The sequence below is a fragment of the Anopheles bellator genome, chromosome 2 (assembly GCF_943735745.2).
Source record: "Anopheles bellator chromosome 2, idAnoBellAS_SP24_06.2, whole genome shotgun sequence".
Classification (NCBI taxonomy): Eukaryota; Metazoa; Arthropoda; class Insecta; order Diptera; family Culicidae; genus Anopheles; species Anopheles bellator.
Window position 1 is genome coordinate 13,273,404 of NC_071286.1, and position 14,477 is coordinate 13,287,880.

At 52.0% G+C, this 14,477-nt stretch overlaps 1 protein-coding gene across 1 annotated transcript in view; it reads left to right on the top strand.

Annotated features, from left to right (window-relative positions):
• LOC131209274 (uncharacterized) overlaps window positions 1–14,477 on the top strand; it is a 94,041-nt gene that overhangs the window by 46,582 nt on the left and 32,982 nt on the right. Inside the window, exons 10-11 of the mRNA XM_058202301.1 lie at window positions 684–793; window positions 873–1,038. Coding sequence (XP_058058284.1) covers window positions 684–793; window positions 873–1,038 — 276 coding nt within the window. The remainder of the gene's footprint in view (window positions 1–683; window positions 794–872; window positions 1,039–14,477) is intronic.

Here is a 14,477-nt window from a genome sequence, read left to right on the forward strand (position 1 = left end):
CGTCTTTCTCGTGCTTGTTTCTTTTTTCGGTGGCAATTTGCGCGCGCGCGCGCCCCCCCGCACATTCCCGGGCAAATTCTTGTCCGGAAAAAATGGTCGATTCCCCCCACCGGACCTGGAGTGCTCGAACAACTCGATGGGATTCGCTCAGGGTTGCTCAGCGTCCCGGGGGGGTTTGCGTGCCCATCGACAGCGTTGTCGAGGTCGAGGGGTTTTCCGTTCACCCGTTTTACATCGTTTCCGTTTTGTGAAGTGGAAAACCCATTCAAGTTCCCGGCCGGTAGCAGGCAAATGAGCGGCGGCTGGTCGAACGGCAGAAACTGGCCTAGAGAAAAGTAGCCCAACCACCAATCAGCTGTACAGTAAGCGTGTGTGACCGGGAATTGCACATCAGGGTGGCCAATTGTTGGCGTGACAGCTGGGGACAGGACTCTGTGCTGGGCCATTCTTTAATCATCTTTAATAAGACGAGAAATTGGAGAGGTACTCTTCGGACTTTCTATTTCAGACTTCTATTTCGCTTTCATGTCTTGAATCAATCTTTGGTACTTTGGTACGAATTGAATCGATGACCGAGATCGGGCTGACTAATTCTTCATCGCTCGTGGCGCTCTCAGCAGAGGTTGTCGTCGCGGTCGTTTCGATTTCTAACTCCAGCTTCCCTTCCGTTTCACCCTCAACAGAGCCTTCGCCGCTGTATGAGAACAATCACTACCACGAGGAATGTTTGAGGTGCAACTCATGTGGTCTCAACCTCACTGGTCCCAATCAGAAGCGCGCAAGACGGTTCAAGGTAAGCTCCAACGGTTTCTTTCCCTTCCGGCCCGACCGGGTAATCACGGCGAGTCACCGTCCGCTCTTGTCGTTTGCAGAATCAAATCCTGTGCGATCTGCACTTCGCAGACGTTGCCCTGATGGAGTGTTCGGACTTTATGCAGCAGCTACGAAGCTTTAAGCCACAGTCATTGGGTTGCGCTGTGGCCCGTCGGAAAAGCTCCACCACGCTCATCTTCCCACTGCCACCGCAAGCTTGTTCAGGTAGGTTCCCGACGTCACACGTCAATTCACGCCAATTAAATCGCGCCATCCAGCTTTTTCGGGCGGGGGACCACCGTAGCTCCAAATCGATGTTCACTTCACATGTCGAATTTCTGAAGCATAACAATTAGCATTGCTGAGAAGCCACAGGCCGTTGTCCTAGTTCGTGCGATCCGGAGACCCGGAAGGGAATGAGGTTTCACCGCAGCTGCGGGAACCCAAAAAATAAACACGTATTACTGGCCTGGCGGGGTGTGGCCACGATCCGGCTCGCGCGGATCGGATCGATTAAAATGGCAAATGGCAAATCATTCATCCAAACCACAAATCAGCCCAATCGTGCGCATCATTAATTATGTGCCGACGGAAAACCGGGACCGAACCCTGTTTTCCCGGGGATTTCCGGGCCACCCAGCACCGGGGGGAAAGTTAAACGGTGAAACCACCCGGCCACGGGACCGACCGACCCGGCTTTTAATGAGTTTCGCTTCAGATCGACGGTGGATTAACCTCGACGTTTCGGTTGAAATCATAAACTACATGCACGCCTCCGCCGCCGCCGCAGCTACCCACCGGCCAATCCGCCAGCCAATCGATCAACCTGACACCCGGCCCGGGACGGGACCGCGGCTTTTTCGATTTCCGACGACCGTACGCGACGACCGTATCGTCGACATCCGGCCGCCGCCGGCTGCTGCCGCGTCACCATTTGCAACGCGTCATCAAAAATGCAAAATGCAAATCGCGACGCGCGACCATTCCGTGTGGGGACGGCAGGCCTGTAACGCGGACGCAATATCGATTCGTGAGCGTTATCCGGCGCGAAAACGAGGCCAATCGTCGGCGTCGACGGGAGAGCGATCCGGCAAATCCGGCCGCGTTTCCGTGCCCCAAAACGCGCTCACTGGCAGCGGGTTTATTTGGCCGATGACAAGCTGAGCTGAAGGGGGCCATAAATTGAAAAGCGTTTGCTTGTTTCATTCCGATCGCTTCTCCGTGGGAAACAGGAAAACATATTCCTCCGCCGAAATGGATGAAGGAAATGGACAATTAGGCGAATCGATGACGGAACGAGCTGCAATAAGAAAAAAAGAAAGCAGAATGTGCATATTTTAGTGCCTTTAGTTTAGATAGATAGCCACGAATCGAAAAGTCAATCCGGCAAACGGCCGGCCAGCAACGGAGTGAAAACTCCACTCCACACTACAATGCACTCGTGAAGCTGACGTGTCACAAAGCGAAACAAAGCAGCGACAACAAAAACAAGCGAGAAAACTGTTGACAGCGTCCGAAAGGCAGGCGGGGATCGCTTGTGTCACCTTCAATATCAATAACATCGGTTGACGGTTGACAGGCGAACGTCAGGCGGGCGCGTTCGTTCGTTTATTTTTCTTTTTTTCCGGTGTGTTTCGCCCATCCCGGAAGCTGCCCAAAATTTGCACTTCCGAAAGTTTCACTTAGCAACAGCAGCGCAGCAGCGATAGAAAGGGAGCTGACCACCAGGGCTCGTGTGCTGCGCTAGTGCTTGTCAATTTCATCGACAGCTAATAGCGGACAGTAATGGTCGATCGCTGCCGCCGCGAAGGGTTGCTCCAGTCGAAAGGGGGGGTGAGCGAGACAGCAGGCACAGTCGTTGCACTCTTTTTCGGTTCGCTGTTTGTCGATGGCAGACGGCCATGACAGCTCGTTTGCATACCCGGTACGGAGCTGAAGCATTGTGAAGCTCCCCAGCCAACCAGTATCCATCCTGTATCTGGGACCGGTAGTTCCTTTTCGGCCACTGTTGTTGGTCCTGCTGTTGCTGCCTGCCCCCTGGCCGTCCCCCGGGCTCTATATTCGCTGGGGCAGGGGACCTAACTTTCTAAACAAACACATGCATAATCTAACCAACACACAAGCACGCACTCGGTCGTTTGTTCGCTTCATCTGCTCAAACTTGCAAAACACGTTCCACAAACACACTGGACACTGTCACTGGAGTGTAGTGGCCCAGTGGGCGTCCCTGCGCACCGACTCCGGACCGGAACGGACCGACCGACGGGCCCGTCCGGTCAGCCTGGCTTTTTCGGTGGTGTCCTTCGGGAAATGATGTTTCTATTTTGTGCCCCGGACCGAGTGGCCGGGAGTTTCCCAAGACGACGAGGACGACGAGTCTCCCGGCGATGGCAAACAGGCCGGATGAGATGTCAAATAGTTGAAGGTTTTTACGGAGACCGAAACAATTCCGAGTCGCCTCCGGGTCGGGTGACAAGTGACCGGCAAAGCTCGCATCGCAAGGCCTTGAACTCGGCCCGTACTGTTGTTGCTGGGCCGGGAGTGGGACACATCCTTGAAGGACTCGCGCACACAGACCCGGGGTGCGGTGGTTGACCAAATATGCCAGCAGCCCGCGTGCGAGGAATGCTGAAATTGATGAATACTTTCCGACCCGCTGGCCACTCCGGATCGGACCGTGTAAGCCACGGACATGGACATGTGCCCGGGCGGCCACGCCAACGAGAGTCAATGAGAGAGAGAGGGAGAGGGAGCAAACACACCATCGCCCGGTCCTGGGTCCGAGTCGCAAAGTTTCGCATTCTTTCGCTCACTACTGTGGAGTGTGTCCGGTTGGAAAAGTTTTCGCCGTAAGACTTCTTCGGTTTCTCGGTGACACTCGGTCATATGTGGTAGTGTCTTTTTCTGGAGATTGTAAATTTTTGATGCTAGCTTGAGGCGCTTTCTGTGCACGGAACTCTCATCTCTCAGTCGGTCAGTTCGGTCGCCAGTACCGAAATGACAGAAAGTCCCACGAGGATCGCCCCGCCATTATTGATATCTTCATCGCCAGTCTCTGGCCGCTGGAATCGAGATTCCGGCGCAGTTTCCACGAAATGGTTTTTCGTTTCTCTTGGCCTCACACACTCGCTTCTTTCCATTGGTCCGAGTCCGAGATTTGGTCCAAGGCCAGAGCCAGCCCGGAACAGTAATAAGTAATGATTGCAAATTGAAGCCGACGTTCGAAAGATTGGAACACGGAACCAGTCACCGCAAACGGCGCTACGCCACGAGAAAAGGCGAACGGACTGAAGACGGGCAGTTTTAATCTGAAATCCGATTCCCGAAATTAGATCTGTCCAAATCAGATCCCGGGACCGTGAGTTGCTGGTTGCTTGCCACAGCGAATTGGAACCGGAAAAACGTGTCCACCCTGCTCTATTGTCTTGTAACCAATTTAGAGTGGAGATTCTCCGCTGTCCTTCGCTAGATAGAGTAGTAGTGGGCTCAAGGTTCTGTGCGAAGTACTACGCCCACTCAAAGTTGGTGCATTAACTTATCTGATCCTGCCTTAAAGCTCTGGAACCGATACGACAGCGAACCGAAAATGTCAGGCGTTGAGAGTGATTAAATATTCAGCGTCCAACCGCCAACTCCACTGCGTAGGTCTTTCCGGTTTTCTTTCCATTTTCCATTTCGCAGCGCAAATAATCGAGAATGTTGACCTTTGGCAAAACTCGACGTGTAAAGAAGAAAGTGGCCCTTTCCGTGGCCCACAACTTCTTTAAACACTCGACGTCCGACTTCGGACGTGTGATGGTTTGCTGTCAGCTTTTCAGGCGCTGGCAGGTATTACGCTGGAATTAACATATTTTATCATTAACCCGAACCACCCGGTCACTTTCTTTACGTCACCGCGCATAATTGTAATGTTACCGTCAACCCAGACGATGGGGGCTTTCGCAGGCACTCGCATCGCCGCTGAGCAATTCAACTCAGGGCACGCCTTGGCATGCTTCCAACGGTGGCTTTTCTGAGAGAGAGACAGTGTGCCCTGTTTGGAGTCGTCGACGCACAAACGGAACGGAATGGAGTTGTGTTCGATCAAATTAAATTCCATCCCGCCGGTCCGCCGTTGCTGTGTCTACGTAAGACGGCCCGGTTCGCCCCGGGTGGAAAGAATCCGCCATTCGAGACCGGAACCGCTGTTGCTGCTAAACGCAAATGATGAGTCCAATTAAATGGAGTAGCGCAGCACCGCCGCGTGTTTATCGCGCAGCGGAAATGAAGCCAACAACCGGGCGGGTGAGACTGATGATCGGATCGACGGAAAAGGCCAAAGCCCCGAAACCTTTCCAACGGGCATCGGCCCGCCATTAAGAAGGAGGACGATTTCCACTTTTCGCTTCCTGCCACTTCTAATTAATCACTTGTTTTGTGTCGGCCCCGGGAGCGGACGATGTCTTCGTTTCCTTTCGCCGCCATTTTGTTTGTTATCCGTGCCGAACGAGCTGAGCTGAAAATTCGATGCCACCGAATGGGTGAGATTAAAATGAAATTAAATAACCCCGGAGCACTCGGGCGCGCTCGCGTGCGAAGAAGCTAACCTCACTTTCGGTCGCTCCGGTTGCTAATCGATCGTTTGGCCACGTTAACCGCGGCCGAGCAATCGTCGGCACTAATCGAACCGGGGCTCTTCGCTTCGTGTGACCGACGCTCGTTACGGGCGAAAGATATCGATCGTCCATTACGGACAACCATCTCACAACGAGCTTCGGGCCGGGCCCTCTGGTCACGCATCCTTCCGGCGGCAGCTCGAAAGGCTTTGAGGCGCGTCGGCGGCCGACAAGAAAAATGCCGACGGCGCGACGCATAAAACTAAGACACGCGGTGAGGCGCGACTCGCACGCGAAGCTGTTGCGGTGCCCCTGTTGATGTTTGCTGTGTGGCCGCGTGAAAGTGTTCGCTTGGGAAATTTGCCCTAACGACTTGCTCGAACAACTTAATTTACATTTGAAAAGCGGCCACGGCCACGTTCGGCGGGCATAAAACACAAACACAAATTCCATGCCGTGGCGTCGTCAGCCCGGGGCGACCGGGACCACCTCGGTTGTGGTTAGATGGACGATTAAACGGCTTGATTTGCATACATTTTTAATTGCCATTAAAAATCACGACGCCGCCACCGATGCCGGGCACCAGCGGGGTTGTTGGTGTGCCCCCCGAGCATCCCCATCCCGGCCGGAAGCCGGAAGTGATTCCGGCGACGAGGCAGAACTCGTAATCGGCGAACAATCGATCGATCGGTTCTGTCTGTCGGGAAGCACAGTTTGTCATGCTAACTAAGCGCTTTACATGAGTTGGACGAAGCATCGGTCGTTTTGGTTGGTCATGGTGTTTCAGATGGTGCCAAGTTCCCGAAGCTACTAGGCCACTAATTGCCGACAATCCAGTCGATAAAAGTAAATCGTTTTTATCGCTTGGTAAACTACACTTCGACTTGGTGATTAATTCTTTCATTCTAAGCAAATGAGATGATTGCGAAGGACTCTCAACTTCTAATCGAACTGGTGTAGCGTAAGAACTTTTGTCATTGTTGCAAAATAGCTAACAGTCCGATTTAGTACCAAGCCTGGTGAACGAACCGCAGTTGCTACCAATTAGGTTAGCTTATTGTTTTATTACAGTCTAGCCGTTGCACGAGTGTCTGGCGTGGTTCTTAAAAAAGGCACAAAAAGTACGAGCCCAGACCTGGTTCAATTCGACTAATTGTCGTCGGCAGAGTTAATGCAAATATTTGTCAGTGTTCATGGGACTTTAGGCCCGCTGGTCTCGGCAAACAAATTGGACGTCGCTTGCCGAAGCGAACAGACAGCTTTTTTATTATGAAGATATGGTCTTTTCCAATTCATGCGCTCTTCAAACTGGATCCACTTTACATTGTACTGGTTTGTTCAATAAGTTTTGTGGTTCGATAAGAAAAAAAGAAAACATTATGGTGTGAAATTGTATTGTATTTTTGTATTCAATATGGTCTCCGTGAGCAACAATACAATTGTTCCAACGAGATTCCCATTTGTAAATCCCGTCCCTGAAGTGAGAATCTGGAAAGGCTGCAAAATGCGCTACCACATCTGTTAGGACTTCATCATTTGATGAAAAACGCTTGCCTCACAAGAATTTTTAAGGTGCCCTGCCTTGTCCAATAAGAAGCCTAGTTTTTAGATATTCTGTAGTTTTCCTACGATATCAGACGTTGTTGCTGTGTTTGGACGTCTTTTACGTGGATCGATTGTTTAAATTCACCAACCCATCTTTTCACTGTATTAGTCGAAGGCGAAGATTTCTTATATATTTTCAACATCCGTTCAAATTTCCTTTGCTTTTAAAAGCTTTTCAAAAATAAAAATTCAATCCTTGCACGATACTTGATTTTTTCCATTGTAAAAATACTGTGACTAAATACTAATTACTAAACAAAGAATTAATTGATAGATTTCAATGAAATTGCACATACGTTCCATAGGGAGTTTGTACAAACATAACAAAAAAAAGTTAGCAACAGCGCCATCTGTTATTGAAGTTCAAAACTTATTGAACAGCCTGGTAAAGTTGTTAGTAACTAACTAAAAATATGATTCAAAATATATGCTTTCTACACTTTGCATAATTCAACTGTATACACTTTTCGTCTACTAAAAGTGTCAAATTAAAGCTTCACTTCTTTCAGGCTCTCGGTATTTCGGGTTATTAATCTAAACAGCTCTCATTCCAAACAGCTCGGATCTTTTTCAATTTGTCTTCTCGAGCACCGAACTCAAACAACAAAATGTCAATTTCCAATCACTTACCTAATGATTGAATGTTGGAAACATTAGGCAATCTTTGCCTTCCTGTGCCATTAATTTCTGTCATCCGCCGCCGCCGTCGTCGTCGTCGTCGCCATCGCAGGCCCCGCGTTGATTGAAATAATTCTTCTCAATCAAAATGGCCGCTGCAGGGAGTTGAAAGCTTGTGTTTGATTTTGTGCTCTGATTTGCCCTTAATCGTCGACGGGTCCAATCGACTCCCGGCTACACCACATCATTAGCCAGTGCACGCCATTAAACTTTCGGCCCTCGGATGGCTTCTGTTAGCATTTCGGCTACGGACTCTAATTAAGTCAATCAAATCTGATCGCTCCCGGTTCGGCGCACAAACTTTCGTCGCTCATAATCGGCCCCTTGACGAGCAACTGATAAATCGCGCCAGTGGGAGGGCCATCTGGGAGTTTCCGGTCGCGGAAAACTTTGTCCAGATTGTGTCGTCAGAGATTAGGGCACCTTCTCTTTGCGCGGTCCCGCGGGAGGTGAGCGAAATGTAACGGAATGCTACCCGCGATGCGCAGATGATGGATGGAAAGTGATCATCGCCGGCGTCTCAGTCGCGCTCCTCGCGGTGGTGGAGTGATCGATCGAAGGCACGCATCCGTGGCACGGCGCTCCATCAAAACTACACACACTCACACACAGCTCTCCGTGGTCGGGGTTGTCGTTGAAGTTTAAATAAGACGCCCACCAAATGCGGCGGTGGCCATTATGAATAATGGATGTTAATCACCATCACGTCAAGTCGCACCCGAGCGCACCGAAAGCGGCCACACAAAACTTGTTCGACCAGTGTTCCAACTTGTTCCAGTGTTCGACAATCCCGACACGGCCCTGCAATCTGAGTTTCTCAAATCCGGCCCGGATCGACGTGTGTCGGCCGACGGGTGCTTTCGTTCCCGCGGCCCTCGCGGGGTTTTTCGGTGGAGCTAAAGTTTTTGCATCCGAATGCACTCGCTTTCCACCCTGCGAAAGTGTCCCCCGGCGTTCCCGGGACCAAGCGAAACAACACGCTCGGCTCGGCACGGTATTCGGGGGGCTATGCAAATCAATTCCGAAGCCGGATCGATGTCACCAACACGAGCGGCTTGCGGGAATGGGGTCTGTTGAAAATTTAATAATCCTGCGGTGACGACGGCGAAGTGGCGATCGCCCTTTTGTGGGTTTCTTTTGGTCACCGGTTTTTTTTTTTTTCTTAGAATCGGCTCCCTTTTAAGGGTGCCATAGGAACTTTGTCCCTGTGCGATTTGTAGGAACTTTAAAACGGGGCATCTTGGTTGTCATTTATGCGTTTTATGCTGCCCGGCCGACGATGCTTTATTTTCTAATAAAACAGTTCCGCACTTCCGGTGGTGGTGCAAAGTTTTCGGAAACCCATTAGGATTGAAACTTGGGCGCACCCCATCGTGTGGCCATCATAACAACCCTCTACCAACGGAGAAGGGATCACTTGCCCCGAAATTCGTGTCACGTCCTCGGCCGACAACTCGGTCTGGTTGAGGTTAGTTTCGTAATCCGCACCCCGGAATGGCACCCCGAATGTGTTTAGTTGGGGTCCCGAACCCCTCCACTAATCGTTCCTCCCCACACAAAGCGGTTCCGGTTTCGGAGTGAGGTTCAAACCGCTTTTCGTAACACCGAAACGGTAAGCCGCCCGGAACGTACGGAAAAATGGGTCTCCGCGAAACTAGCTCCGCGTCCCACGGAGGTCCCACTTAATCCTTGTCGTTGCGCAACACGCACCGAACCACCGCTGGCACGCTGATGGTTGTGTCTCCTGGCGCGCGCTGTCAAACGGAAAACTTTCACACGCCCCCGGCGGCATCATTCACGCAATCGGCGCACCCCGGTAGCAGCAGGCCTCTCGAGCCCGGGTCTGTCCTCGGTCCGGGGCGCTAATTAGTTCAAACTTTCACCATCAATTACCGTCAACCGACCCGCCCGGTCTGCGGGCTACCGTGCGTTAAGCCCGCCGGGTCGGTCAAATCCCTCGTTAGTCGTGCGGCTTGCGAAGGATTTCGACCGTCGGCCGGCGCGGCCTGAGGCTGAGATTTTCCAAACCCACCAGAAGGGTATGGGACCACCGCGGACCGGCGGCTAGACACGCCACTTCGTCACGCCAACACACGACGGCGTACATTTTTCACCCAAAACAAACGGAGACCGCCGCCCAGAACGGGTTGGCTAATTATGGAAATTTCCCGCCCCCCAAATCACGCCAGGCCACCGGTCACACCGCCGCGTAAGCTACAAATTGATCAATTGCATACCCACCGGACAACAGGTGTGTGCTATGCGTGAGTGCATTTAAAATAAAAGTCCAACCCTGCACGTAATTACGGGGCACCAGGCGCCTCCATCCGGGCTCGATGGAGGCGCCTGGTGGTGAACGGCTTCCACGATGACCCAGAAATCGTTGTTGCGATGTGGCTCGCCTCGGATGAAGATGGCATCAGCGTTTCCGCTACAAAATGGCCCGCGTATGCATGATTAAAATCCAATTAATACACAACCAGGCGTCTCCATCAATCAATGCCAGCCAGCCGGCGACGGATCCGTCGGGACCGCCGCTTCGTGTCAAGTGTTTGCCCGGTGATTATCATAAAAGGGGCTCGGGCACGTGCCGTCGGCTGTCCGGTCCGGGGGCCCTTCCACGGGCAGCAGGCTAATTGTTTTCGTGACCGGGGGATCGTCGTCGTCGTCGTCGTCGAACCAAATTTACAACCGACCGACTAACGAACCAAATGCTCCCTCGGGCCCCATCCGGCCGTGGGTCTGGGGCTGATGCGAGCTACCCCAGCAGCAGCAGGAGCTACAGAGATTGCTGGCGCCATGAGAAACTATTAAATATAACTGACTCCGCCGCCGCGTCCAGACCACTCGTTGCCGTTGCTGCTACGTTCCGGTCAGATAACATCACCGTCACCGTGATAAGATCATGAAAATTGACTTACAAACACCCCATCTCGCTCACTCTGCCTCGGTTCGGTCTTTGCCTCTCCGCGTATCATCAAACAGCTGACCTCTCAACTAGCTTGTTGCATACCGTGCAGGCGACGATGGCGACGGAGATAATAGCAAGAGGACATCCCATTTTATGCCGGCCGATCCGACCCTTTCCGAGACACTAACTTACTGCTACGGCCGCACACACATGGGCCGCGACGCGTGCGTGTCTTCTTTTTTCTCTACCGACGACGGGCCCATAATCATCACTATCGTTCGGGGGATCCCCTTTAATGGTTTCAGCCCCCATTCCGACTCGACTTCTCGCAGCGTTTTTGTTGCTCTTGTCGCGTTGTGTTATTCTTCCGCCGGAGTCGGAGTCGCCTGGCGCCTGCGGTCGCCACGCGCGCTACCATTTTCCCCATTGTCATGCTCTGCATGCCAATGGCAGCAGCAGCAGCAGCAGCAGCAGCAGCCGCAGCAGTGGCCGTCGTCGGCGCGTTCGCTAGCTGGCGCCTGTTGGTATGCAATTTTAACTCGATTTCATTTATTATATCGAGATCACGCACGTTCACCGTGGCCGTTCTGCTATCTCTCCGACACCCACGTTGGGGGCGCGTGGGGCACCGATGCCGGGAATCCGGGGCTCTCCCTCCTCCGACCACACGCACACACGTATGCAAACGACGCACACATACAGCGGACCGAAAATGGGGCTCTCAGTCGTGAGTCAGATTTTATCTCGCACTGTGTTACGTGGGCCACGGCTGCGGGAGGCCACGGAGCTCGGCCCGCTGACGATGATGACGATGGTAATGATTGCGATGAGGATGATGGAACTAGGTACCATCGGGTGTGCCTGTGTGTGTTTCGTGCGCCTCATGCCATACGGCGAAAGTATCTTTGCGTTTGTTTTCGCTAACTTTTATCCACCTCGGGGCTCCACGCGAGCGAGCGACACGCATACACGCGCTCGCAGAAAGCGCAAAGCGATGATAATGGCATTAACTTTATCTTTGTAATGGCAAAAGATTGCATACTTTGCAGGCGCACGAGACTACGCATTGCGCCGCTTTCTTTCGGTTTTCGTGGTACACGTTCGATCCGTGGGCCAGCGGGATATGTAAATGCAATGGGCGCAATGGGGGCATCCTACGGGTGAACTACGCACACGCCACATTGACTAATGCCCCACCCGAATAGAGGGAGCGTTCGATGGATTTTTATTGTTCTCCAATACCATATGTTTCTGTTGCTGCCCGCACTCCCAGCATAATGATTATCGCTGCATGAAATCACCTCAACCTGTGTTTCGGTATGCGCATTACATCACCCCACGTGGGCGCGCGCGCGCTCGCTCGCGGCAGGACCCATTAAACTGATTAGATTGGTTCGCCTAACGTTCGATATCCGTTTTTTATTTCGCTCTCTCCCCGCAGGTTAGTACCACACGTGTGTGTCTTCGACGACTTAGAGAACCCTCCACTGGAGACGATGGCCGCCCCCCCGTGCGCTCTCGGTATGGCCCGGTAATGTTAGTAAAGTTTGGTGAGACCTTTCAATTCCAGTCTTCAGTACTGTTCACAACGCGTGTTGCGTGGGGAAGCGTCCGATGATGATGATGATGGTGAACCGAAAAACATCAAATCCACGACGGGGGGTGCCTGAAAACTGACAAACAAAATGCAAATTGACTCGCCCGAAAACTATAGCTCTGCGAACGGTGGAGGCGCCTGGTGGGCCACGCTGGGTCTCCCTTTCGGGGCTCGACCTTCCATTAGTGACCCGGCGCCGCCGCCCGCCGGGGAATACATTACCGATTAGCCTGATTGTTAATGTGTTTGCCCCGTGATGATACTTTCCAACAATCCCACTCAAACTCGACGATGGATGAGTGATAAGAGTGTAATGCACACGACCCCCATAATTAATTCTAATCGCTCGGGAGGCACAAACGCAATTTTATCCTCTCATCGCCAGAAACCGAGTGTGGTTGACTTTTTATGTCCACTCGGCCTCCATCTCCACGGAGACGTCTCTCTTGCCACGCACCGCGAACATAAAGATGGAATGTTGATGCTGGCACGCGGCCTGTGACTTGAACTTATCACTCATTTTGCATGCCACACAGAAGACCCCCGGGGCGCGTCTCGTAATTCAATTGCGTCTTGTAAAATGCCAGCTGTCGTCGGCGCCGTCGTCGTCGTCACGTAAGGACCTGCTGGTGCCTGTTTTATGCTTCTCATCACATCCACGAACACACACACCAAGCGACGGATGATTGTTCGACGACAGTTGTTGATTTATTGGGAAAACACTTTGGCGACACCGCAATGGGGACCCCGGGAATCGTGGCAAAAATTGTGTCATCCTTTCGCGAGAGCTTCTCATTCGAGTTCGCGCACTCCTCCCTGTGGGGGCCATTGTGGGTTACGAAAATAAAATTATAACCCGACGGAGCGGGAATACATTTCACATTTGGCTCACCCAATATACGCGACGCTCTACAATGCCAATTGCGCCCGGCGGCCAGACGGGCCAGACGAAAAGAGCGGACGCGGGCGAAAAGGAAAACATATTATCACAGTTGCCAACAGTTTGCCACTCGGAAAAGCACCCGCTAACGCGAGCGCCAGCATAGCGCACATTAGCATGTGAATGTGAATATTTATGCCACGGAGCGCGCTACATGGCCATTTATTTCGTGCGGCGTGCGGAACGCGACAGGGAACGTGTTGCAGCGTCGAAGGCTTCGGTCCCGTCCGCTGCTGTGTCCCGACCGACGGCGAACCAATCTTGCGTCAATAATTTGTTTGTTTGTGTGGAACTGTTGCCGTTGCCAGCGCGGCGCGGCGCGGCTCGGCCATCATTCGCCGATTGTCTTTTTGCCAACTCTCTCTCTCTCTCTCTGTCTCTCTGTCAGGGTGCCACCCTGGGTGTAATTGGCCTCAAAAAAACCGGGGAGGGATGGTAAAAGACGGGCATAAATTTGCCACCATAACCACACGCGATAAAGCATAAAATAAAACCCGAAGCAAACGGCGGAGACACACGGACTAACTGGGTCCGCCTGGCCAAAGGATCCCCGGGATGGCGCCCCGTTGGAGGGAAATGTTTTGAAATAAAAATCACATCATATTTTCGCTCTCTCTCTCTCTCTAGCGATCGCCTGCTTAGTAGGCGTTGGCACGTAAAAGTGTTGGAGCCGAAACGGAGCAGTTGAAGAGCTTCACACAAAATCGTGGAGGAATAAGCACGTGTAGTCAGTGCGGAGGTCTCACGATGGAAGGGGGAGATTTATACTCATGGGTTAGGAAGTGACAGCCGTAGGCGAAAGACAGTTGTCCTTCGGTAACGTCTCGTTACATTGAGGGTAGCTAGATCACGTCATCACGTCACGTCGAAACATCAAGAATTGTTCTCTCAACAAAAAGTAGGAACAAGTAGGCGTTACGGCCATTCGTGGGCTAGGTTTTGATGGGGAAAATGTTTAATTTTTACGCCCTAATTTAGACACTTCCATCGTAGCCTTGTTTACTGTTTTGTTGTTGCTCATCTCTCGTCCTCCGTCAGGCGGACGAACCGGAATCGATGTCCGGAAGTATCCGATAACGCACCTAGACCTGTCGAGGTTTTTTTTCGTTTGCTACACTGTTTGGTTGCCCATTTTATGCTGTTTGCTTGCGGTTTTCTTTTTATTCCATTCCATTCGCTTATTCGCTTATTCGCTTTTATCGTCATCATTATCTGTATTTTGTTACCTTTACGAGGCAAGGTTTTGTTTAAGTTCCTTCCCCGTTTGCTTAAGCCACGAGTTCGTTTGCGTAATTCCCGGGTTTTCTGCTGCGTGTCTACGGGTTTCAATGCAAATAA